The 26,989-nt window shown below is 46.2% G+C and overlaps 1 protein-coding gene across 4 annotated transcripts in view; it reads right to left on the reverse strand.

The window, feature by feature from the left end:
* Nucleotides 1-3,290: 3,290 nt before the first annotated feature.
* The window catches only part of LOC120612929 (death-associated protein kinase 1), a 145,192-nt gene continuing 121,493 nt past the window's right edge, over nt 3,291-26,989 (reverse strand). For all 4 annotated transcript variants that reach the window (XM_039875613.1, XM_039875614.1, XM_039875611.1 and 1 more), the window contains 4 exons: nt 26,500-26,697; nt 21,929-22,027; nt 13,431-13,508; nt 3,291-3,629 (listed from right to left, as the gene is read on the reverse strand). In XM_039875613.1, coding sequence (XP_039731547.1) covers nt 3,306-3,629; nt 13,431-13,508; nt 21,929-22,027; nt 26,500-26,697 — 699 coding nt within the window. In that variant the 3' untranslated portion in view covers nt 3,291-3,305. The remainder of the gene's footprint in view (nt 3,630-13,430; nt 13,509-21,928; nt 22,028-26,499; nt 26,698-26,989) is intronic.

Genomic DNA, 26,989 nt, shown 5'->3' on the forward strand with positions numbered 1-26,989 from the left:
CTGGGCAGGAGGAAGGTCTGCTACAGTGCCTACAGGCAGAGCTCCTGGCCCTTCCCAGGCCTCAGGAAGGTCTAGATTTAACTTCAGTCTTGTCTCTTCTAAGGGCTGCATAGAATCTTTACCCCGCCCCTCCTCCCCAGCCCCCGCTGGGGCAGACCAAGCACCTGGTATTAAGCAACACAGCCCTCTATGGGTTACACAACTTTTCCATCCTTGCCTAGGCCCTCTAGGAGGCCACCAGACAGAACTGAGGCTGAATTCCACCTCTACCACTGACTAAGGGTGACCTTGGCCCAGAAGTCACACTCTATTGAATTTCTGGAATGTCATTTCTATGAAAGGGCAAAATTTCGTGAATAGGGTGGGCGAGTCTGCTTCTGAGCTCTCTCTCCTGGTCTGTGGGTCTCTTAGATTTAGGGGGCTGGGTGGAGAAGGGGTGAAATGCGATGCCTGTGCCTCCATATATGGGGCAGCCACACTCCTCCCCACTAACCAGCACCAGGCAGGAATATGAATCAAGTGTGGCCAGAGCTTCCGCTTTTCAACAAAAAGCAAAGTATCTAGCTTTTTAGGTGAAATCTCTAGATTTTTCAATGTTGGTAGCTAATTCAATTTTTCTCCTTCCCCTCCCCCAAGCTACACAACTGCAGCTTGCCAGACTGCTGGGTTTCAGCCTCTGCCTTAGGCAAAACATCTTGGGTTACTTTTCTCTGAAATGGGTTTATGACACAACCTCACAAAGTTGTGAGACTCCCAAGAGACGATATGTGTACAGCACCTGGAACACAGACTATGCTCATCACACACGTGCCTGTCCGTACCTTCTTGCTTCTACCTAGGTTTCGTTTTTGTCTCACCAAGGAGCAAAAACTTTGCCAGCTGAACAATTATTTGGTTATTCTCTCATATCTTGGACTTCTCTCATACCTTCCCAGCATTTATTACGTTCCTCAGTCTTGCAAATCCCCAAGTCGACTTGCCTTTAGTCAAGTGACCACAGAGAGCAGAGCTGAGCTTCCTGAGAGAACAGTGACATTAGCTCCCAGGAGAGGGGATACATTTGAAAGGTTTTCTCCCTTCGGTTCCTTCTGGTCAGGAAGTCAGCATCCTCTGAGACCACAGGACACCAGAGAGATTCTAAAGAACTAAGTCCCATGGGATATTAAAAAAAAAACAAAGAGCAGTGTTTATCTCCTAACAGTCCTTTTGGAGAAGCCAGGCCCCCCACTAATGAGTTACCTCCACATAGAAATTTGAGGGCTAGGCCTGGGAAGGTAGCTCTGAACCAAGGTGGCCGAGAGAACAAGAGAAGCAGCCTCCCCATGAGACCCGCTGAGTCTCTATGCTGATTGCAGTTGAGGTGGCTCGTCTGGTCTATAAGGGAATCTTCCGTCACTGAGCCCTGTGACCCAAGTCTCTCTAAGTACTAGCTGAAGGATGTTGTTACACACGGTGACACCTGCTAATAAACCAGTCATCCTGAGCCGCACTGTATCAAGAATCTAATTCCAGATTCTTCCGGATGTGGGAAAATGACCAGGAAAAAGATGAACGGAGATACGACTGAGAGGTGAGGGTTGAGCAGCAGATAAAATCTTATTATCCTGGGGAACTCTTAGGCTTGATGTGTGGCTGGTTCACTTTACCTTAAGGACTCCTGGGGCATAATTTCATACCCAATGAGGTTTAAGAAATTCCAGATTAAGATCTAGGAAGCTACCTCTTTGTCTCTCTGTCTCTCCGTCTCACTCTGTCTCTCTCTGTCACTAACTTTCTCTGTCTCTCTAGCTCTGTCTGCCTGTCTCTGTCTCTGTCTCTGTCTCTCTCTCTCTCACACACACATACACACACACACACACCGTCTCCTTCCCTCCCCACCCCTGCAATAGTGGCTCAGATTAGACTGACCTTAAACGAGACAGGGCTGACTCCCTCTAGAGGTGACAACATGAACTGTCAGAGAAACTGACCAACTAGAAACACTAGTTTAGTGTAGCCAGGATTACACGCTAGGCTGAACCTCATCACTCAATCTGGGAAACTACTGACTTTAGAGAAGGTACAACCCATCTGACATCCCTACACTGAGCTCAAATTACAGTGGAAAATGGAAAACGTGTGCACACAAATGCCCTGACTCAGGAGTTCCAAGCGTCATTCATAAGCCGTGACTCAGGAGCCACACACTTCATGAACGCCAGCTGTGTGACTCGAGGCTTCAGTAAAACGGTGGTAAAACTACTGCGTAAGCCCGTCTCATGGATGAAATGAGGTGTCACATTTACCACATTTTGTGCAGTTCCTGGCACACAGTTGGTGCTCAATAAGTATCAGCAATATGCATTGGCAACATTATAATCATTCTGATTATAAATCCATTGTGGTTATTTTTCTCTGAAAGTTTCCATTTTACTACTGTGTTCAGGGAAAGCAAGTTGAAAGGGGCGCATAAAGCTCAGTCAACTGTCCCCCCTGCGCTAATGTTCCCAGACCGCCTTCCTCATGGAGAGAAGAACTACATAGAAACAAACTGAAAACACTTGTATTCAACCTAGGGGACAGGTATGACACCTTTGTAACATCATGTACAGAAAACGAATCTGAGACACAAGGCTTCAAAATGGACATTAGTATCTTTGAAGATCTTTTTTCTTACTGTCACAAATCTTAAGTCCCTCACTCTACAAGGGGTTCAGGAGAAATAACACCCAGATGCTACAGTCTCCTGTTGCTCACTGTGAGTGTGTCTCCCTGGGGAAGGACAGGTAACCTTGCAGCTCTGGGTTTGAATCCACCAATAATCGTGTCTGCGAGAGGTGAGGGAAGACAGCAAAGCCAGCTTCCTGACGAGGGTCCACGTGGGTGGAGAGACCAACCATGACAACCAGTAAGGAGCCTTTCAAAACCACCAACCGACCTCACGATGTGCAGGAATAGCGCTCCCACGTGACTCCCAGTTTGTTGCTCTCTGTTCCTGCATTTCTGGGTGAGCCCGCAGGCTTCCGAGAAGAAAGCATGCGAGTGAGGACACAGCCCGGGGCCACCATTCAATCTGTGCAATCTGGAACCAGTGCTAGTCCAAGCCCTTTGTGTCATCAGGGGCCAGGTCCCCGAGTAGAATATGACACAAATCTGCTATTGGCACATTTGTGATTGTGGACCTTCATGCCTGTGAGCACGAGTTCAGTGACATCCTTTCCTTGCCATTCCCAGGCAATTGCTGGGCAATGTGGGGGAGGGGGTGGACACAAGGCCCACGGCTGGGCTAGACCACACCTGAAAGCCACCAAGGCAGTGGGATCCGGTCAGCCTGGGACCAATAGACCACTCATCCTAGACCTTGACCCAAGACAGGGCAAAGCCAAGCACCGACTGGAGAGGCAGGGGCCGGGCTGGAGGCGCCTACCTGTCGGCTTGGAGGCCAGGGGCGAAGGCGGGAACCTGGTGGAGTTGGTGGAGGAGAGTCTGGGCCGGCGTCTCCTGAAGAAGCTCCTCAGCAGCCCGCACTTGAGAGACTCCACCAGGGTGGTCTTCCCAGACCCCGAGTGGCCGAACAGCTTCAGTTTGATCCTCGGCTGCAGGTTCTGGGTGGGTCGCAGTTGCTGGATGAAGAGTCCTCGGTGAGTATCCTGGACACAGTGAAAGGGCCCATTAATCACAGAGACAGAGGAAGGCCCGAGCAAGCGGCGATGCCGATTCCCAGGGCTCCGAACCCCGGACTGCAGCTTCCCAGCCTGCAAAATTTACCCCTTTTGTTCTGACCCTAGTACTTGTTTAAAAATTCATGTGAAATGCACATAACATACAATTCACTACTTTAACCACTTTAAAGTGTACCGTTCAGAGTCTTTTAGTACGTTTACAATGCTGTGCCGCCACCACCAGAGCATTTCAGCACCCCAGAAAGAGCCGCAGCACTCATTAGCAGTCACTTCACACTCCCCTCTCTGCCCAGCCCCTGGCAACCACCCATCTGCTCTCTCTCCACAGATCTGTTGATTTCCATTGCATTTGATGCATAATGAACTGGGTGGAGCGATTCCTGTGAAACAGGGTCAGCCCTGTGAGACTGGCCAGGGGCACCTGGTCCTCTCCATGAGGGGGCATCTGTTTCCTTTATGACATTGTGATGATAAGAAGAGAGGCATCACTAGGTACAAAGCTAAATGAGGAGGAGGGGCCTAGGGGACACAATAATCTTTCCCCTTTCTTCTTTCTCAGTCCTACAGGGAGAAGCAGGAGTCTCCCCAATGCAGGATAATTCACTCCCTCATTCATTCATTCATTCATCAGCAAACATTTATGGACAGCCTCCCATGTGCTAAGCACAGTGCTGACAACTGGAAGGTTGTCATATCCATGGTCCTGGGGAGACACAGACATGTGAACACTCTGACATTAAATATAACATGGGACCTTTAGAAGGGATGGTGCTGGCAAAGTGTTCTTTGCACCCAGAGTGGTCTACATAGTGAGACATCGATCATGGCACCCTGGTCCCATCCTGTCTCATATGCTGCCTTGTTTCTACTACCCCAGCCTGGCTCTGGCTCTGTAACAAGGCCCTGTTGGAGCTGTGACATGCAGCCTGAGGTGGACTTCTCCCCTACCCAGGACGATCCCCTCTGCTCTAGCCTGTTAACTTCCATGCATCCCCGAGACCTATCTTGCTGTGGTCGCTCCTGGAAATTTCCTCCTTGGCCGCTCAGGCACACACATGGCTCTCCATCGTGACCCCACCGGACTGCAGGTGGGGTCAGACTGAACTTTCTCTCTAGACTAGGAGCCAGCGTGAGGGGAGAGATGGTATCCCCGGCTCCTGGCTCAGGTAGGATGCCCAATAAAGAGGTGTGATATAAAAGAGTTGACTCAGCGGTAACCCATGCAAGAGCATTTTGGAGGTAAGCACCTTCCTTTCTGTCTTGGTATGATCTCAGATCTGGCCAGTTGATACCCCAGTTCTAAATCCTGGGAGGGGCTGATTAACTGCTGAGCCACTGTTACTTTTCTCACTGAAGACCAAGCAAGGTCACACAACAAACTCACAACTCTCCTGAACTCAGGCTCCAATGTTCCTACCCTCATTTTCTATTGGTAAACTGGGATCTCCCTTTCTCAACAGAGTAACACTGTCCCCTAGCAGGCATTTAGGAGCAGTTTTAGTTCTCACGGTTTGCTGGTAGCTGCTTGGTGTCCGGACATGTACACGCAACATCTTGAGCAATAAGGTCCTAGGTCCTACTAACTTCTGAGTGTCTGCTGAGCATTTATATAGCAGATAAACCCGTTGTGACAATCTGAGCTTAGGACTTAACTGCATCATTTTACATATAACCCAGAGGGTTTTTGTGTGTGTGTGGCGGGGGGTGGGGGAGGTGGATAGCATGGTTTAATACATACTGAGTTTTCCAAGAATGCTATTGTTTTATAAATTGGTGGAAAATATATATATAATTTAGATTTTCATGAGCTCTGTCCTTGCATTTCTGAAAATCATGTCAGCAGTTGCTACAGCGTTTGAGTTGCCGTCCCAGCCCTCCGATATTCATGGGTGTCTGCAGGTGTGTTGCGTTCTGTGAGTCTGTAGATGGGTCCAAGTATTTGTCCATTTCATGAAACCCCCTCATTTTAGGAGGGTAAAAGAGGCATCATTAAATGTGTGCTATACGGTGTTGGGTCGGTCACGGCCTGGACAGTGACCTGCAGGGTATGAAGTTATCCTTACTCTGATCTCTTCTTCTAACCTCAAAGACAAAGTGCCACGGGGGACAGAAAGGGCTGGGGTATCTTGCCAGCAATTTCCTTGAATTATTACCCAAGTCAGCACAAAAGCTGAAAAGGTTCTATTCTGAGACAATAACTTATTAGGGTACTGTCAAACAGGCTGGAAGAAATGGGGTGCTGGAAGAAATGGGATGCTAGTTATCTCCCGATGCCCGCTCCTGTTACAGATAAGCCCATAAGCCCCTGAAGCAAATCTGCTTCCTTTCGTTCTAATTTAACCTTTAGAAAAAACTAGACTTTCTATCTTTCATTTCAATCAGGCCGCCACGCTCACACTTCCACCGCATGGTGAGAATCTGAACTGCAATCAGGGTCCCGTGAGCATCACCTTCCATTTTGAGTCTCTCACTGAGTAGACAGATGAAATAGTTCTTCACCCATTTCGTGACACACGGCTTCCTAACACACACAGATCCTTTGTGTGAAGCCAGTGTCTGCTACTCCTGAGACAGGAGAAAGGCAGGAAACCTGCCTGGGTTTCAATCCATTCACTGGATCCTGGGTGCACTGTGCAATGAATGGGCGTGGGGAACTTTTCTGTCTGTTTCTTGCCCTGTTGATCTTGCCACTTTGCGTTTTCATGCTTTGGCCATCATGTCTGTCCTGTGTGAAGAAATGAGGGCGTGTTTGTCTCTGCTGCATGAGTTTCACAGGTCCTTCTGTGGCAGCCTGACCCTGCCTGGCCATTTCCTGCTCGAACGAGTTCATTCCTGACTGCCCTTCCCCCACCTCAAGGGCTCTCCAACTAACTAACATCAGTTGTTTCATAGCTTGCCAACCAATTAATGTTCTTCCTTATATCTGCAGCTGTGTAGGGATGACAAGACTGTATAAGACTGCCTGTTATGTGACAGTCAGGGCTCAGCCTTTGGATAAGAATCCGCTGAGCTGGTGCCGGCATCGATAAACGCTGCTTCCTGCTTATAGCCTCGGTGTCCCATCTCTCTGAGAATCCCACATCACTTCCACTCCGACAAGACTTCAACCATGCTACCCATCTGACACTGCTGCCACCCAGTGTGCTTCCCGAAGCCACTCTGAACTAAGGCTGCTTGCTCCTGAGCAGCTGAGAAATCACTTCGGTGCCTTTCTTAGCGCTGCCCGTGCGACTAAGAGTACGGCTCTCACTCCTTCGACTTCCACCAGAGAAATAGTGACCGGAAGCTGCCAGCAATCTGTTTGCCTGTTTCTGGGGCCAGCTCCAGACATGGAGGCAAGAGAGAAGAGGCAGCTGGTGATGAAGACTTTCCATTTGTCCTAACTCCAGTGAGCCCTCAAGGTCCTAACCTTGGGCTGTGTCCCTGGTCCGGTTAGTCCAGTTTTAGCAAGAATCCTGCTGAGTTAGTTTAGTGAAAATCACCCCCTTGCTATCTGATCAAATTGTTCACCCTCCACCTTTGATATCTGCTCACCCTGCCTGCCCTAAACAAGAATCCTCTTGAGTTGTGTAATGTAATCTTTAAAATGTCCTATTTTCCTGATGCCTCAATATCCCCACACAGGCTATGAGCATCCACCCAGATCCACTAGTGTGATAAGGTCGTCGTTCTATAAGTTTCCCTTCCTACTCTCCCAGCTGTGACCCACTGATGTTCAAAGTCACCAGTGACTTCCCCCATGCCCTTTTGTTTATCCCACCATGATCTCCAACAAAGGTCTTTGTCAGAGGTCTTCTCTGCTTCTCCCACTTGGTGTAGCCTGTGCCCTGTGACCCCCTTCTCCAGAGACTCCTGTCTCTCTTAGACCTGTGAGAATAAGAAATGTTTTCTCCTGAGCTTCCCCTCTGCCTCCTCTTGTGGCCGCACCTGGCTGACCATCTCACAGAAGAATCTAAAGCAGTCAGTCCACCAAGAGGTCCCTCGGCCTTGATGTTTGCTCTTAGCAATTTTCCACCCATAGTCCCCACCCAGCCTCTTGGCTATAAATCTCCACTTGTCTTTGTTGGAGTCAGAGTTGGGCTGATCTCTGCCCTCTGCTACAAACCCCGACTCCAGTGCCCTGTGAATAGAGTCTGCCCTACCATCTTTAGCAAGGGTCAGAAATTATTTTTTAGTACCCGGAGGAGTGCAGACAGGTTCATTTCCTGTCTGCGGCAGTAACGCTCCTGTGTATGACATCTTTCAGCTTACACTGTGCTGTCACTCACATTTCTTATTTAAACCTTAAAGAAAATTTTGTGGTTAATGTGGTCATTCTTCCTTTCAAATGAGGAAACCGAGGCACAAAGAGGCCAAGGTACTTTCCTCAAAGCATAGACAGAACTCACCAGCACATTTTCTTTCTACCACTGTTGCTGCTGAAAGGGAGGTGGAGGGTTCCTCAGAAGCAGGAGGACAAAGGGATAAATACAGATTTGCAAGTTGAGGGCAGACTCTCAAAGTGGGGATGTGCTGCAGGGAGTTAGAAGCATGGTAGAATAGACAAGGAGGGCCATTTCCAGTTCGACCCACACCGAAGATGCGTCCTGGTTAGTGCAAGGTCTCCAGTGCTATGTTGCCTCGGGGGCATTTCAATTTAAAATAAGATGTATGAGTCACTGCTACAAAAAGGCAAATAGAATGAGAAGGGGCCCTCCCTGCTCTGAATTTTCATAGACAAAGGGCACATCTCATTTCAGTACCTCTTTTTTTCCTAAGCAAATGACTTGGATTGCTGGCCTGTGTTGGCATCCCCAGTGTCCTCTGGGAGCTGCGGGGGGCAGGGAGCTTCTATTCTTGATCAGAAACTGTTGAGTCTTCATCCGAAGGGATTCTACTCATCTCAGAATGTGTTACGAGCTCACATGCTGTTTCCCAAATGTTAACCGTCTGCAAGAAATCATTCCCCCGCACCCTAAGAAAATACTGCTTTGCTGGACTCACAGCTCAGTTTTCATGATGTCCTCGATTCTGGATGGTCATACAAGCATGCACACTCACATGTTCTCTCCTTCCGAGTGGGGGTGAGGAACGGCAGGTGAGAAAAGAGTTTCAAAGCCAAAAAGGGGTAAAGGTGTCCCACTCTCCCCTCCTGTCCTCTGCCCAGGGGAGTTCTCCCGGTCCCTGCCTTCCTCTTCTACCAGGAGCGGCTGGCCTGGGCTGGGAATGACTCACGTTCCACCCTGTCTTTGCGAAGGTTGTCAGGAAACTGCTCTCTACTAAGACTGACAGAATCTGCCGTAATCGTCAAAGGCCAGGAAAGGCAAAAACAGAGTCTCCTCCTTTCTGAGGAAACCTAACCTCATCCTGCAGCATGACCCCTCCTTCTGCTCACTAGGAACCTTGGAGAATCTGAACACAATTGATTTTGATACAGACGTATAGGACAGACGGAAGTTTCTGCAATCCCTCTGCATCTGGTGGGTGGCGCGTTCTCACTTTTCACCACTAGATGGTGCAGCAGGGTCCTGACCAGCATCCCCAGGAAGGCAGCTTCCATCAACTTAAATAAGAGTGTGCTCTCCAATGCAGACTAAGGTTTTAATGGAGAGAGGATTGGAGGACGATATTGAGCTGCTCTTGGCTAGCTCTGAAGATGGGAGAATATCGATTTCTTTGGAGCGGGGCATAACATTCCATCCATGGTCTGTATTTAATAAGAGCTGCAAGACCACCCTGTACCCAGGCTGGCCACAAAACCCAGCCCGGCCTCATGCAGTAATACTGCCAGGGGAGTGGGCAGTTTAGACTATTGTACTCCTTAAATTCTGGCTCATGACTTGAAATATTTTCTTTTTTTGTGTCCCCTAACTGAACTCCTTGGGCTAGAGGGTGTGGCTGGAAGGCAGATGTGAGGCTCGGGGTATCTGGGTATGGGTCTCTTGTATGCAGGGCTGCCAGGGTTGGGAAGGGGAAGAGAAGCAGCACTGAACACCGAGGAATCAAAATTCTAAACCAGAACTCGGCCTTCCAGGTGGTCATAAAGGTGTACTGTAAAAGTGGGAGGCTGTAACCTATGATATTTCCCTGTTCATTACCTTTAATCATATACTTTACATATTTACACAGGCGTTTGTATTCTTGCCCAAGGCTCACAAAGTAATTGAGCCTGGACAACCCCAGTCAAAGCACCTTCATATCTCACCTGACCACCAAGATTATCTTCTATCTGGTCTTTCTGTTGGACCAGTAAATTCCTAAAACCTAAGTCAGATCTTGTTCCTACCTGCTCAATACACCTGGAGCAAATCTCAATCTCCTTACTAAGGTCTAAAGCCTGGCCTACCTCTCTGATCAGATGGCCTCGGCCATCGTGGCCATCATCCTCTGCCTAGAACACCGTGCTCAAGTTCTAGAGCAGGCTTGGTCTGTTTTCTGGGACACACCCAACTTTTTAATGCCTCGGGCCTTTTGTACTTGTTAGTCCCTCTGCCTTCCACCATCCCTTTCTGGCTGCTTCCTCTTTCTTGTCCTTCAGGTGTTGGTTTAAATGTCACCATGAGAGAGGCATTCCCTGACCAGTCAGGGGATAGTGCCACTCCTATCCCCTACTTTCATTTCATCCTATTTGAGTCCCCTGCACTTACACCAGGGGTAGTAAACCTTCCTGTAAAGGGCCAGGTGGTCTCTGTTGGGACTTCTGTATTCAGAAACCAGCCAATGAAAGGTATGGCTGTGTTCCAATAAAACTTTATTTACTAGGGTAGCTTTGGCTTTGGCCATTGTTTGCCAACTCCTAACTCACCTTATCTGGCATTTTTCTTATTTTTTAATGGATGAGTTTTGCCTCTTTTGTTCACTGTGATCTTTCTGGTGCCTAGAACACTTCTTGGCATATAGTTGACACTGTGAGTATCTTTTAAATGAATATTATTTGTTAACTGCTTTGTTCTTTAAAGCCTTGGTAAATCTTGGTTTCTAGTTTCCTTTTTTCCAGCAACTTTTCCCCCTGGAAATTTAGCTTTCATTTCTCATCAGAAAAGATGACTAAACATCTGCTGATTGACAGGGAAGAGCATCCTGCAATCTGGGAAAGCCAGATAAGAGCATGGGGAGGTGACGTGGCTTTCTGCAAATGGCAGGATGCAATTAGACCCAGCACTGATGGAGCAGCAACTCTTAATTATGCAAATGCAGCTTACTTGTGAATTTTAAATTCTGGGCAAACTCCCAATTTTGTCCTCTTTTCCAAAATATTCCTGGGCATCTTTCTCACTGCCTAGTCCTAGGCTTAGGAAAAGCAACTACTTCTAATATCAAATTATGGAAAATCTGATTAGAAGGACAATCAAATAAAATAAAAAGAAGCCAACTTCCCAAACCTTCTGAAACTAGTATTTTAAAATCAGATAAAAATGGGACTTGCAGCAATAGTAAAATGGATGCTGATGAAAAATCTAAGTGCGACCTTGTCTCCGCCTGCCTGATAACGAGCACTCTACTTTTTTCCAGGAGGAGAACTGGTCTGGTAAGCAGCAGCACAGCACGGTTCTTGGGCAGGTCTAGAGGGCTGAACTGAGCTTCGTTTAGTGGTGGGGCGAGCACGTGCGAGAGTAGAAGGGGCGGCTCCTCTTTTTTAAGAAGCGTAGACAAAAAAGGGGCCACAAACTAAACCTGACAAGCTCAGGGGAGGCCAGCATGGTGTGTCCTACAAACTCAGGGACGGAAAGTAACCACGTAGGATGGTCTGAATATAAAAATTCCTTACTGAAAGCGGGTCATGGTGGGTACTCACATCCTAGGCCTGTAGCTTCCCTGACAAAGGTCAATCTTTACTTTCAGTGAGCCTTTTCATTGTCTTTTTGCATCTCAGGTAACATACCCATGGAACGTCAGAGTAAGCCCTTTTTCTTGGACCCCTCAGGGCACACTTACTGAACCAGAGCATGAGAACACAGAACCCCTCATGGTTATCTTGTTCCCCAAATATCACCTCTATGTGCTATAAATGTTTTTATCAATCCTGTACCCACCAATGTGAGAGAAAGATGTGTCTCTCTGTTTTGCTTTTTATCCAGTCCCAGAGACTTTCCTGCTTTGCTTTCTCCTGCCCTTTTCATCTACCACCAGTGGATTTCATGTGACTCTCCTTACGTCTCCTCTTTAGATTCTAATGTATAAAATAAGCTGCAAAACTGCCATTTCCTGGACCATTTTCTCCATCGGTTGAGATTTTGCTTGGCACTGGTACTAGCAATTGTCGGCTGCCTCAAGTAAACGCATAAAATTCCTCTACAGGTTTGGACATTTCCTACCTCGACAGAAGGCTGTACCTAGAACCCAAAGTGTGACTATGGGGGCTTCCAAAGACCCCTAAAGCAGGGGTGTGCTGGTTAACCAGCTTGCTAGGGGCCAAGATGGCCCTGATTTGTCATGTTTGCTATTCCTGTGGTGCAAATACTGCCACCGTGGCTGCTTTCAAGGCCCTGATGTGACAGCACTGACACACACGTGTTTGGCAGGCTCTCCCAGACAGCACCAGAGGCTCCAGCCCATCACTACCCCAAATCCCTTTGTGTCGAACTGGGCCCGAGCAGATCCTACTCAGCTCAGGCTTGCGCCGTGTTCTTCCTCTCCCCACAATCTCGGCCTCTGCACCCTCATCCTCCCCTGCCCAGATGCACTGGCTGCAAGGCTTCATCTCCCCATGGGTCGGCCCCCTGTGCTGTCTAAACACAGAAACGCCCTCTCACTCTCCTCTGGCCGGTCCTCTCCCGCCCCACGCTGGTCAACAAGATGGCTTTGGTTAGTTCTTCAAGAGCAGAAAGACTCAAGCTCCCTAGCAAACGTCTAGAGATACTTTCCTCGATATGTCAGCTGACTGGAGGTGAAAACTCAGGCAGCTTTTCTTTTGCTAATTTGGCCCATTTAGAAACCAAATGGAATGGCACAGCAATTTAAGGCCAACCCCTCTGCTGTCCCAGATACAGATTTCTCCCCAGGAATGTGTTTAGGGTCAAGGAGTGGGTCTTGAGAGGGTGACACCGCCCTACAGGGGTGTCAGGAAATATGTGGAGGCCTCTTTTGATTTCCAAAATGAATGGAGAAGAGAACCTATGACAGGAGATGCTAGGGGTCCTCGAATCCTTCAAGGACAGGAAGTCCCATCCACACGAGCACACTAGAATTCAGTTAGAAATGCTTGGCAGCCAAATCCTCCCTTTCTGGCTCTTCAGGAAGCTGAGGCTTAGAATTCTTAGAGGGAATGACTAAGGTAAGCAAACACATGGGTCTCCTTGAGTACAGAGTCTAGAAGAGTCTGCTGAGGGAAACAGGGCCTGGGTCTCCCTACGGAAGGAGATTGGTGCAGTCACACAGCAGGCGGGCGAGCTCGGTGCAGGAGAGGACTGTCCCCGACTGGCCAGGAATTGCACTGAAGAAGCACTGAACCCTCTGAGGGACCATGGCAAGCAGACATTTCTATTTCAGGTCTGAATCTGGGCTCTGAACTAAGTAGCAAGTTGCTTCACCTCACCTCCATGAGGCTGGCTTCCTGCAGGCACATCCTCATGCTGTAAATTACAGTGCCCACCAGATACAGAAGAAAGCGGACAAGTAGCTGAAGCATGTATGCAAGTCGATATGCAAACCACGGGAAAGGGACAGCTGCCTTTTCATTCAACTGGTGTGTTCGAAGCCTCGTTTTGTTCATTCTCAGAGTTTACACAAGGGAAAAGACACGTTTTCACATAAAAACAGAATTTCAGACTGATAAATAGAATTTCTCACCTTTCGGAGTCTTGCAAGGAGACCTGCTACATGTTCATGCTGTTCTGACCTAGCAAGATCTTCTGCTGTCTTTCCATCCTATTGGAGAAAAATGATTAGTTTCTTTCCTTTGCAACAGAGACCGGTGTGTTCTATACACCAATTTTGTCACTGGAGGCAGAAACAAGAAGAATAGGGGTCAGAAGCAAAGAAGGTGAAAAAATAATCCTGGCTTATTCCCTTTCTGTGGAATCCTTATTTTACTTGACTGCCCAGGAAAGGAAGAGAAGAAGTAGGGAGAAATCGTGCATTGGTGTTTTGAGGTCCAATGGTGAGATGTCTCAGGCACGCAGGCTTTAATCAAACCCGGCACCTTGTTACAAGGCAGATTACCTGGTGAACCGAACCTCTCTCCAATTAGGCAGACCATAGATTGTCATTAGATGCCAAATTCCAGTTAGTGCCGGCTAATGTTTCAAAATACATCCATAGACAAACCGCAGCACTGGTATCATGCTAGTTACGGGTAATTACTGCACATTCAAAGAAAAGCCTTCGTTTTACAGACAATTTTATCTAAAGATTTTCAGTGAACATCAAAGGAGGAAATAAGGATCCATGGCACTTCGATGTTCGCTTTTTAATTAGAGAATTTTCACAGGGCTTCAGTCTCATACCGAACGAATTCATTTGTTTCTCCACCATGAATACGCACGATAATGGCTAACGTTTACTGAGCACCTCTTAATGAGCCCTGCGTGCTTTGTGTGCATTGACCCTCAGAGTCACTCCTGGGCGGTGGGAACTATGGCTGGTCACACACCACTGAGGAGGGCACAAAGGCTTAGGGACTGTTCTGCTGCAGTTTTAGGAACCACAGCAATTTAAAAGTAGACAAGATGAGGAGCAATTTCCAAATCAACAAAAGCAATATTTTTTTTAACTAAAAGAAGCAGTTTGGCCAATCTCTCAGTGTTTGTCGGTAACAGAATTCTATTCCCATGGAAGCTTAGAAATGCCTGCCCGAGTCTGATTAACAGCACGCCTTCTGAGCTCTCAACTCAAGTCACTCTCTGGGCCATGCGTGGGTTCTCATCAGACCAGTGTTTCTCTACCTTAGCACGACTGACGTGAGGGGTGGGGCAGTTCTGTTGTGGGCAGCTGTCCTGTGCACTGCAGGATCCCTGGCCTCTGCCACTAGATGCCGGTAGCATTCCCGTTTCCTCACTGGTGACAACCTACGCTGTCTCCAGACATTGCCCAATGTTCCCTGGGGGCGAAACCACCCTAGCTGAGGACCACTGTCTTGGGCTGAAGCTGGAAGTTCAGGTGGGTGCTCCAGGAGGAGGCATGCTTTATAGTCACACGCCATCTCTCTGCGCTCCCTCAGAGTCCCCAAAAGTCTCCAAAGGGTAGGTGCGGGCTTCTATTTTGCTTTGGAGTGAATTAGGTAGGTGTCATGTCCGACACCACATCCCCAACTAGGGATTCTTGCCAAAGTGTCTAGATCCTTTCCTGCCGTGATAAGCAAAGGCCTCAGCTCAGTGGTTTCCAAGCTCCGCCACACACTGGAGTCACCGGGGTTCTATAAGAACTCCCGCTGCCTGGCTCCCACCCGCACACTCTGCTTTCGCCAGTCTGGGGTGACTCTGGCATCGGAGTTCGAAGCGCTCCCACGTGATTCTATTGTGCAGCAGTTTAGGAACCACTGCTGGAAGAAATCTGAGCCTTGACTTAAATCTGGTCTTCTGGCATGTCTGGCCATAACATTTACTTCTCTGGAAGATCTCAGATCTGCATATAAGACAGGCTGAGGATGGTCAGTGACAAAGATGACTCTCTACCATTAAGCCTTTCAAATGACGGGAAAACCACCATTGACAACAGTCCTTACATTTGCATAGCACTTTACAGTTTGCAAAACACATTGCTCTAAATGACGCTCTTCAGGCTTCCAAAAGAAACGTGTGCCAGTGTCCTGGGAAGAGTTTGAACTTTGGGGTGAGAAGGTCCAGCTTTAAGTCCTGACTCTGCCCCTCACCAGCTGTGTGGTGAGTCGTTCAGCCTCTCAGACGGAGCCTGGGTTTCTTCATCTGCCAGACAGGAACAGACACTGCACAGGTTCTGAGCAGATTAGAGGAAACCAAACGGAAAGAACCAACAAACTGGCAGGCAGAGAAAAAGCAAGCAGTGGTAGTTAATAAAAGAGCTGAGAATTTCCCCAAACTCCCTGGCTTTCTGTCCAAGAGGGAGAAGGGTAGGAGCTGGGTCTCTGCACTGTGGCCTTGCTCTACCATACACCCCTGAGCGAGGTGCTAACTCCTTGGGCTGTGCCTGGCTCATGAGCCATCCTAACACTCGCTGCCCTCCTTGCTACAAACAGTGGTCCTGGAAGGCCTCACCAAGCGGTGACATCTGAGTCAAAACCTGGAGGTGCGAGAGTAAGCCATTTGCATGCCTGGAGGAAGTCCTGCACTTGCTGTGTGAATAACTGTCCTGTTTGAAGAATATGAGGGAAGCCTGTGTGACTGGTGCCGGAGGAGCAAGGGGAGGAGGAGGAGCAGGAGATGGAGTCAGAGGGGCCCTCCACAGTAAGGACTTTTACCCTGATGGAGGGTCGGAGAGGGGGGCATCATCTGACTCATGTTTGAACAGGGCCACACAGGCTAGCGTGTGAGGAACAGACTGTGGACAGGTGAGCTGGAAGCAGGGAGACCAGCTGTGATCACACGTGATCACAGCCAAGGGCTCACAGCCTCTTGGGATAATCAGAAGTCAATCCCAACATAGTAAGAAAGGGGCTAATCATACCCGCTGAAGTGGGCTGGGAAAGAGGAGTCTTCCTGGGGCTCTAGTGGAATATTGAAAGATGAGAGGCATTAGGGTCCCCAAATCTTCCTGCCACTAATACCATCAGCTACTGTGTGCCCAGGTGCCCGCCATTAAAACATTAATTTCACTTTGAAGGCAGCAGCACATCATGTTGCCTCATGGCGGGGTGTGATGTGTGTGTATGCGTGTATGTGTGTATGTGTGTGCACGTGTGCGTATGTGTACTAGAAGGTACTATGTGTAGGGGATGGAGGGGTGGAAATAGGAGATTCAGAAGGAAAGAACAGCATGTGCCAACTTGATGAGGTGGGAGTGAGCGAGGGACTTCCCAGGACTCAGGACCTGCAAACAGTTTCATTCCTGAGGGGGTACAGGGGTGTGGTGTTTGGCTGGGCAGTGGGCAGGAGCCAGGCCATGGAGGTCACATTCTGAAGATCACAGAGCCCCAGGATGATTTGAAGTCAGAGCACACTGCACATTGGCTTTCCCAGAACCATGCGTGTGGGGTGGGATGGAACTGTTGGCGGCCATGAAGCTACAGTCAAGGACCAGTTCTGAGACTGAGTTGGTCCTGGGGGAAACACACAAGTGGAGGCAGGAGGATGGAGATCTGCGAGTTCCAGAAGAATCCAGGATGTGGCCACTGGTACGACGCCGGGGAGAAGAGCTTCCACCATCCTGGACCGGGCACCTGAACGCATGCTGGAGCCCTTAGCAAAGGTCAGACACTGGGGAGAAGAGCAGACCCGGAGGAGAGCACAGAGTGTGTGGAGACTGTGTCTGAGTGTGGCGCTTGGGGAGCAAGCGAGGCTGGGGACCTGGATGTGGGCCTGAGTTTGGGTGCAGTGCAGCCCTGGGGCTGGAGAGAGAAGCGGTGGGTGGAAAGCGGGAGGGCAGCCGGCCATCTGGGATGGAGCAGCTACAAGAGGACATGGAGTTGGAGGAGGGCGAGCCGAGGCTGGAGCTGAAGCTGGAGCAAATAGTACTTTCTCATCCAAGGCAGGAGAGAGTGTCAAGAAAGTGTCAACTCCTGGAGAGGTAGCTGTAGAAATAGTATTTAAAAGAGCTGCTGACACTTAGGTGAGAAAGATTGTAAAGAAAGGCAAGGAAGTGATTACTACAAAAATCAGAGGGGGGGTGGGTTACACTGGGGAGTGGGAAAGGGTCACGCAGCAAAAGGCCACTGGGGCCTTCTGGCGGAGGGGCCTCAAAAGTTCTATTTCTTGACCTGAGTAGTGTTACAAAGGTGTTTATTTTAATCATTCATCAAGCTCTACTTTTGTTCATGTTTTTTTTTTTAAACCGTGTTTTATAACAAAAAAGTTTTGAAGAGAGCTACCAGGAGGAGACTGGGGACTCTGCTGAGAGCCACGAGGAGTTGAGGACAGACTGTGGAGGGTGGAGGAGGGGCAAGAGACCAGAAACAAGAAAGGACGAGATATTCAGAGGACTTCTTCAGGTTACCCTGGCTGAGAACAGAGTGAGAGAAAAGGCAACGCTAGAGGGCGCTGCAGGGTCAAGGGACGTGGGGAAGAATGGGAAGAATGGTGTTCCTACCGCAGAGGGAGAAAAGCTGGCAGAGGAAAAGAGGTTGGCACTGTGCCATCCAATAAGGGGGAAGCCCCTTCACTCCCCTTCCCCAAACCCCACCACGTGGCCCACGTGGCTACTCAGTGCTTGAAATGTGGCTGAGGTAAGATGTGCTCCGGGTGTAAAATACACACCAGATTTCGAAGACTTAGTGCAAACCAAAAATATGAATCACCTCAATAATTTTAAAATAATGATTATAAGTCAAAATGATGTTTTTCATATCTTGTGCTAAATAAAATATATCACTGAAATTAACTTCCTCTTTTTCTTTTTAGATGTGGCTACTAGAATATTGAAAATGACATATTTTACCTCGTAAAAATACATAGACATGCTCTGTTGTGGAGTAACTGAACTGTGTGCCAAGACACGGTTGGGCAGGGTTTGGTAATGGTATATCAGGTCTAAAGGTCCATGCATGGCCATGTGTGTGTGTATTTGTGCTGGACGAGGAGATGCCCTAAATAGGAGACAGTCCCACGTAGAACGCTGGCCATCACTGAGCTGTAGAAATGCCCAGCTCGCTCAACATTGCAGAGAAAAGACCCAGTCCTTTCAGGGAGAAAATGACGTCAAGGTAACATTAGTGCAGTCAGGAAGGCAATACAGGAATACTTCGTCTTATTATACTCTGCTTTATTGTGCTGTGCAGGTATTGCATTTTCTTTTACACAAATTGAAGGTTTATGGCCACCCTGTGTGGAGCAAGTCTATCGGTGCCATTTTTCCAACAGCATTTGCCCACTTGGTGTCTCTGTGTCACGTTTTGGTAATTCTTGTAATATTTCAAATTTTTCATTATTATTACATTTGTTGTGGTCGTCCATGATCAATGATCTTCGATGTTACTATTATAATTGTATCGAGGCACCATGAACTGCACCCACAGAAGACGGCGAACTTAATAAATGTTGTGTGTGTTCTGACTGCTTTACTGATCAGCTGTTGTTTCACTCTCTCTCTCTTTTCTTGGGCCTACATATTCCCTGAGACACAACAATATTGAAATTAGGCCAATTAATAACCAATGTCCTCTAAGCGTTCATGTGAAAGGAAGAGTTGCACTCCTCACTTTAAATCAAAGCTAGAAATGATTAAGCCTGAGGAAGCAGGTTGAAACCCAGTAGAGGCTGAAAGCTAGGCCTCTTGTGCCAAACAGTTAGCTAAGTTGTGAGTGCAAAGGAAGAGTTCTTAAAAGAAGTTAAAAGCACTACTTCAGTGAACACACAAATGGTTAAGAAAGCGAAAGAGCTTTATTGCTGATATGGATAAAGTTTTATTGGTCTGGATAGGTTAAACCAGTCACAATATTTCCTTAAGCCAAATCTAGATTACCAGAGCAAGGCCCAAATTCTCTTCAATGCTATGAAGGCTGAGAGAAGTGAGAGAGTTGCAGGAAAAAAGTTTGAAGCTAGCAGAAGCTGGTTCATGAGGTTTAAGGGAAAAAACCATCTCCATAACATAAAAATGCAAGGTAAAGCAGCGAGCGCTAATGTAGAAGCTGTAGCAAGTTATCCAGAGGATCTATTTAAGAAAATTAATGAAGGTGGCTACATGAAACAACAGATTTTCAATGTAGATTAAACAGTCTTCTATTAGAAGAAGATGCCATCTCGGACTTTCTTAGCTAGAGAGAAGTCAATGCCTGGCTCGAAAGCTTCAAAGCACAGGCTGACTTTCTTGTTAGGGGCTAATGCAGCTGGTGACTTTAGGTTGAAGCTAGTGCTTATTTACCATTCCGAAAATCCTACGGCTCCTAAGAATTATGTTAAATCTACTCTGCCTATACTCTATAAATGAAACAAAGCCTAGAAGACAGCACATCTATTTACAACATGGTTTACTGAATATTTTAAGCCCACTGTTTGAACTGACTACTCAGAAAAAAATAATTGCTTTAAAAATATTATTGCACATTGACAAAGCACCTGGTTACCCAAGGGCTGCGACAGAGACGTACCACAAGATTTATGTTGTTTTCACCCCTGCTAACACAACATCCATTCTGCACCCCCCAGATCAAGAAGTAATTTCAACTTTCAAGTCTTATTATTTAAGAACTACATTTCATAAGACTATAGCTGCCATAGATAGTGATTCCTCTGATGGATCTGGGCAAAGTAAATTGAAACCTTCTGGAAAAGATTTACCATTCTAGATGCCATTAAGAACATTCATAATTCATGGGAAAAAGCCAAAATATCAACATAAACAGGATTTTGGGAGAATTTGATTTTTACCCTCATTGATGACTTTGAGGAGTTCAAGATTTCAGCGGAGGAAGTAATTGCAGATGTGGTGAAAATAGCAAGAGAACTAGAATTAGAAGCAGAGTGTGAAGATGTCACTGAATTGCTGTAATCTTAAGACAGAACTTTTAATGGATGAGGAGCTGCTTCTATGGATAAGCAAAGAAAGTGGTTTCTTGAGATGGAATCTATTCCTGATGAAGATGCTGTGAAGATTATTGAAATGACAGCAAAGGATTTAGAATATTACATAAAGTTATTTGATAAAGCAGTGGCGGGGTTTGGGAGGACTGACCCCAATTCTGAAAGAAGTTCTACTGTGGGTAAAATGCTATCAAACATTACATGCTATAGAGAAATTGTTTGTGAAAGGAAGAGTCAATCCATGAGGCAAACTTCATCGTCTTATTTTAAGAAATTGTCATAGCCACCCCGAACTTCAGCAACCATTACCATGATCAGTCAGCAGCTATCAACATCGAGGCAAGACCCTCCACCAGCAAAACGATTATGACTCACGGAAAGCTCAGATGATGGTTAGCATTTTTAGGAATAAAGAATTTTTAATTAAGTACAGTGGTTTTGTTTTTTGTTTTTTTTGTTTTTTTGTTTTGTTTTTTAGATGTAATGCTATTGCACACTTAAAAGACTACAGTGTAGTGGAAACATAACTTTTATATTCACTGGGAAGCCCCAAAATTCGTGTGACTCACTTTATTGTGATATTAGCTTTCTAGAAGTGGTCTGAACTGAACTCACAATATGCCTGTGTCCTAGACCAGAGGTCAGGACCCTTTCTGTAAAGGGTCAGATAGTAGATATATTGGGCCCTGTGGGCCGTAGGGTCTCTGTCACAACTGTTCACCACTGCTCGTGTAGTGTGAAAGTAGCCATAGGCAATACAAAAACAATGAACTTGGCTGCGTCCCAATAAACCCTCATTTGCAGAATCAGGCGGTGGCTGGATTTGGCTCATGGATCCTCGTTTGTCAACAACTCTATGACTCCAAGAAATAAAGACCCTTTCCAGCTTCTGCGCCCTGATTCTCCCCAGGTCGGCTGCCATACTTTAAAACTCTGATGAATCGCCTTAGGAAAACATTTCATGTCAGCAAAGTGCTAGTGAGTGTCAGGAATCTCCCACATGAGCGAATGGAGAGGCAACCCACCATTGGGCCAGAAAAAACTCAAATGATAACATTTCACTGCAGCTGACAACGGCAACCTTATCTCATTAGCTGAAATGTTTTCTTCTTTGGTATTTCAGGAAATGAGAATCAAACGGTTTCTTCTACAGGGAGGTACCAGGTCAGGAATGCGGAGTGGGGAATGGGGGAACTTAAGAAATAAATCTCATTTAAAAATAGCTTGCAAGCTTAAGAGCAAAGCCAGACTTTTTAAACAAGAGAGAGCGGTTCTTGTCAGTTGTTCACCACACACCCAGGGCCCCTTCCACCTCCCTCCCCGAAAGCCCATGGCACCTCCAGTGCCCTGCAGTGGAGGCAGAGGGGGGCGGGGTACGGGTGGGAGAGCCTTTAGGAAAGGGGAACACGCACATCTAATAAAACATAGAAAGGCACTGTTGTATAACACGGGAAACAAAAAGGCCAGTGGGAAACAGCAGGCATTGCTGGCAGCGTGGGCCTGGTGAGAGGAGAAGAGGATGAAGCAGTAACTAGATATTACCCTGGATTTGTGTAGGCAAATGTTCACAGAACTGCAGCGGAGGGGCTGAAGTTTACTAGCAGCTTGTCTGCTTTAGAATACAGTTGCCAAGCAATACCTTTCCCCTCGTGGAGGGCTCAGATAGGTTTAATCGCTTTCTTCGGCCAGAAGGCTACTCACCGAGGTCAGTGCCTCCACGTTGGCGCCCATCAGACAGAGGTAGCGGACCACGTCAAGAATGCCGTTGTTGGCTGCAAGGTGTAGAGGTGTTCGTCCATACTGGAAGAGACAATCAATCAATCAATCAATCAATCAATAAAAAGACCCCAAAGAGTCTTTCTCACGATAATGCCTGAGGATAACATTTATGGAGCCTACTCCACGGAGCCAGCACCATGTGCGAGATCTGGGGTCCACCAGAAAGAAATAGGAGGCGCAGTCTGCCTTCTCCAGAAGCTTGCTGTCTCCTGAGGAAGACAAGCCAAGCGAAAATGTTTTCAAGGATTTTTCAGTTAAAAGAGTAACTTCAAAGGATGAAAGAGTGGGAGGCTTATCATAAGGTAATTAAGTCTCCTGCTGTGTTGGCAGAAAGGAGGGTTGAGTCAGGGCTTAAGAGCTCCAAAGATCCAGAAAGATCCGCACCAAAGTTCAAATTTAGACACAGCAAGGGGAGAAGTGATGGAAGTGGAAGACAGCCATTAAAGACACTCTAGTGAGGTGAAATTCCAAGGCCATGCCCACCATTTTTTTTTATGCCTATGGTTCCCAAACTGTGTGCCAAGGCGCTTCAGGGCACTGCAGTAAATTCACGGGGGGTGCTGATAAATATTCAAAAATTTTAATGGAATCAGCGGGTTCAGACACCAGGTGAACTACGAGCTCCAGGTAGTTCAGAGTCTCAAGATTAGATTGCACTGTCTTCCTCTCAATGACATCATGTCTGCACAGCGAGGGTTTGGCGGTTGCTGTGATAAGAAGCAAGTATCTCGAGAAAATTAATGTAGAATAGGAAATAAAGCTAGCAGTGTCCAATCTGAGTCCAAGGTTTGAGGAGTCATGAGGTGCCCAATGAGCACACACATCCCATTAGTACATAATTGTGGTTATGTAAGAATAAAATTAAAATATTAGTTTTCTTTCAACTTATGTGGATCATTCATTCCAATAGCTACAAAGTTGTTAGGATATAAATACTAAGTTGTTTAGACTGAGCTACTAATAAACAGAACAGTTAGGTATTTCTTTTGTCCTGGGGAAACCATGAAAAAATTACTGAGACACTGTAGAAGTTGAGAACAGAGAAAGTTTGGGTATCTCTGTCTTATGCTGTTTATTTACAAACATAGGTTTTTGTTATGAAGTTAAATGCTCATTTAGAATATCCAAACAACGTAGAAAGATTGAATGATAGAAAACGGGTCTTCCTCTCAACTTTCCTGCTTCCTCTCAACTTTCCTGTCCCCCGTGCTCAGAGCTGACCCTACTTAACACTTTGGGCATTTCCTTCCAAGATTTTATCTATGAATTCACAAGAGGAAGTAAATAATTTGAAAAGTCAAGATATAATCATATTCCAGATTCTATTTTGTCACTTGCTCCATTCACCTAACAGATTGTGAATGCTGTTCCATGTCTGCAACTATATCTACAACATTCTTTTGGATACCTGAATAATTTTCACTGCATAGATAAGTCATAATTATCAGCCAGCCCGCTGAGGATGAACATTTAATGTGGTGCCATACCTTGCTATTATAAATAATGCTGCAAGGTGTGTACATATTAATGTTTTGTCTACTATTATCTTCTAGAGTGACTTAGAAAGCAGATATTAAACTTTAAAATATCCTAAAGTTAAAGTGAGAAGGAAAAGAGAAGTTTTGGAAGATTTGGATGAAATATTTGGATTTATGTGTAAGGAAGATAACCTTGGTTATAGAATGTATAGTTTCATAGAAAGAAGGGCAATCAAGAGAAGTATGAGGAAGAAAAGGGACTAGGAAGTTTACACTCTTGAAGGCTCCTGATTTTTGATAGAACAAAACCCAAACAAACTCCTTAGCATTAGATTCAAGGTTCTTTCACCACCTGGACCCTTTGTCCCTTTCAGTTGCATATTCTCTTTCACCCATTCTCTCTTTAAGTACCTACGCCACGTGTCAGCTACGGGGGCATCCAGAGAGTCCCCAAACACAGACGTACGCGTCCCTCAGTCTGCAATATGCTTTCCCAGGTCTGCAATATGCTTTCCCCTCTTCTTCATCTGTCAAAACAATCATTATAAATGATCGCCTCTGAAAAGCTTTCCCTAGTTTCTTTAATGCCAAGATGTCAGCGTTTCCATAACACCTGTGTCTCTGCCACAATCAGTGATTCCGACACGAGATGCCATCATATTAAAAAGCAGCCTGAGGGCAAGAACCATTACTCTGCCAGCCACAAGCTCCCTCACACTGTGCTTGGCACAGTGCTGCCAGAGAGAGCATTAATACACCCTTGCTGGGCATAAAATTTCCTCTCACGCTCCCGGATATGGGTGCGTATCTCTGTGTACCTTCATGTGTGTATGTAGCTGCGCTTGTGTACAGCATGCTTTCTCTATCTTCACTGATAGGAAGAGTCGACACAAAAGGAACAGAGCTTTAAGGGCTATGAGCTCTGCATCGTCTATTTCTTCTCTCTTGTGTTAGCTAACATGGCCAACTTCAGTAGCCACTCTGCTGATTTTTATATGAGACAAATGACTGAGAAATGTCCATTACGCTGCAACGAGTGTCAAAGATAGTGACAAGTTCCTGTCACATTCTGGTGACAGGGTAGGCTATGAATGGCCATTTTTATCTCTGGAGGAATTGAATCCAAGTAAGGAGAAGGCAAGAAAGGAGTGACAGTCTGCCTGTAGGGCGTGGGCTGTCACTGTGCAATGTTCATCCTGACGGCAGGTTACTAGGGTGAGTCCATGTAAAGCCAGGTGTGCTTTCTGGCGAAATAACGCGTTCCTCTTACTTTTCTGTGCATCTTTTAAGCTCCTCTAGGACCTCCATTATCTTTCTGAAAATAAAAACATAACAAAACAAAAAAAAAGGAACAGAGAAACAAAGCTGACACCAGTCCCCCTGAGGAAGGTAGGAGACCCATAAATCGTCATCGGCTGAGGCTCTGAGCACCGAAGACAGACTGGGGAGCCCGTCTGCAGGTCCAGGAATGCAGAGCTGCTTATCAGTAGCACGCTGAGTAGCACGCTGCTGACCTAGCCAAGTTCTGAAAAATGGTTTGAACTTTGCTGCTAATTTCAAAAGGTTGAAATTGTGGCACTAATGAGTTTTGCGTCAGCTGAGTTTAATTCAATGACACAACCATCTGTTGCATGTGCTGTTGCTGGGCCATATATAGTAAAAACACAAGTTTATGCCAGCGTATAGGAACCACGATGGCTGTCTACAGTATAGAAAATGTACAGGCTTTCCCATGAAATGAGACAGTTGTTTTTAAAAATGGAAAGTCTAAGATTATCTTGCTGGGTATTTTATTGAGAATATTTAACAAGTGTATTTTTTGCATTTAGGCAGGAGGCGAACATCCTGTCCTTTCTTTAGATTAGTACAAAACAGCAGGAGACACTGCTCCACCTTACAGGAGACAGCTAATCCCAGGTGCTGTGCACACAGTAGGTCAGCTGTGCATACAATGGCCAATTCTAAACATATTCAGATGAGTGCCAGAATGTTCCTTGAAGCTGCTTTTTATTCATTTAAAGGCTCCTAGAAGGAAAGCCAAGGTCTTGATGCTGCTTAATATTACATTTGGCTTTCGCCTTAAGCCACTTATATAACTGACTTGGCATGATTAGAATGGGATAAACTAAGAAAGCAACCAGCAGCTAATGGCTAAGACCCAGTATTGCCTTTTCATATTTCTAGAATGTGAAGATTACCAATTTCAATTTCCATGAGAATTAATCATAAAAATACAACAGAAATAATTTTTTTGTAGAAGTATAATTTTCCAGCTGTTTCAGATATTAATTCTTTCACCTCAAACAAATCATAGTAAAATTCTGCTGGCGTCATGTCTGCCATTTATAAACAAACGTTTCCCACAATTAAAACAAAATAATTCTGCTTGGACTTTGTTTTTCATGTAATCATAACGTGAATAATGCTTGTCTTTCATACATTTACAGGGTTGAAACCACATGAACATACAACTATTCTACCCTATTTGGTAATGAAAATCTAGATGGTATTCAGGGAAAAGGATAGGTGTTAGCTAACTTCTAGAAGTCAACATAATGAGATTTTAAAAAATCAGCATAGGGACATAGAATTATTTATTTTCATTTCTTTTTTTTATTCACATAATAATAACACTCCCTTGGTCTTACAAAATTCATTTAGCATAAAAAAAGGTGTAATGAACTTTTGACCATAAAACTCTCAATGGGGGAAAACTTAAGAAGAGAAATATGGTCCTAGGAATCTCAATCAAATTGTAACTCGCAAGTAGTAAACCTGGTTAGGTCAGAAATACTTATTAATGTAATCATTTTCTGTTACTCAACGAAATTATTCAAAAGTCATATGTAAAATATGACTTACAGTGGAGAGCCCTATAAAGAAAACAACAGGTCCACATGAATAACACTGACTTCGTACAATGCAGAAATGCAAAGAGAAACTTGGCCCAAATCCAGAAGCAAGGTGACAGACTGACACTGTCGGACCCTCAGGGATCTTTCCCTCCAGCTTTACCTTGTTTGAGATATCCAAATTGCAATTGGCTTCACAGAGGGCCACCACAATAGGCACGTTGCCATCTTTGCATGCCACGTGCAGGGGGGTGTTGCCGTGCCTGTCTTGGAAATCGACGAAACATCCCTGGCTGATGAGAGTCTGGATGACTTCGAGCTGACATCGTCTTACAGCAAGATGAAGAGCAATGTGTCCATCCTGCAACAGACATCAGGGGCCATGAGCATTTTCACTTAGGCATGTGGGCTTGGCTTCACCTTCCTAGCCACCACTGGGCCAGTTTAACCAGCAACGTGATCAATACTGCAAAGCCTGAAGGAGGAGTCAAAACCACGAACTTTACCGGGGCGGGGGGAGGGGGGAGAGGGGGAGGGCGTGAGGGAGAAGCTTTGCATATTCTTCTCTGAATAATCACAGACTATGCTGACCATTAGCTTGATTAGTCTAGACTTGTCCAGTATGATCAGATTGAAAGACCTGACACTTCTTT

The sequence above is a fragment of the Pteropus medius genome, unplaced genomic scaffold (genome assembly GCF_902729225.1).
Source record: "Pteropus medius unplaced genomic scaffold, Ma_sr-lr_union100, whole genome shotgun sequence".
Lineage (NCBI taxonomy): Eukaryota > Metazoa > Chordata > Mammalia > Chiroptera > Pteropodidae > Pteropus > Pteropus medius.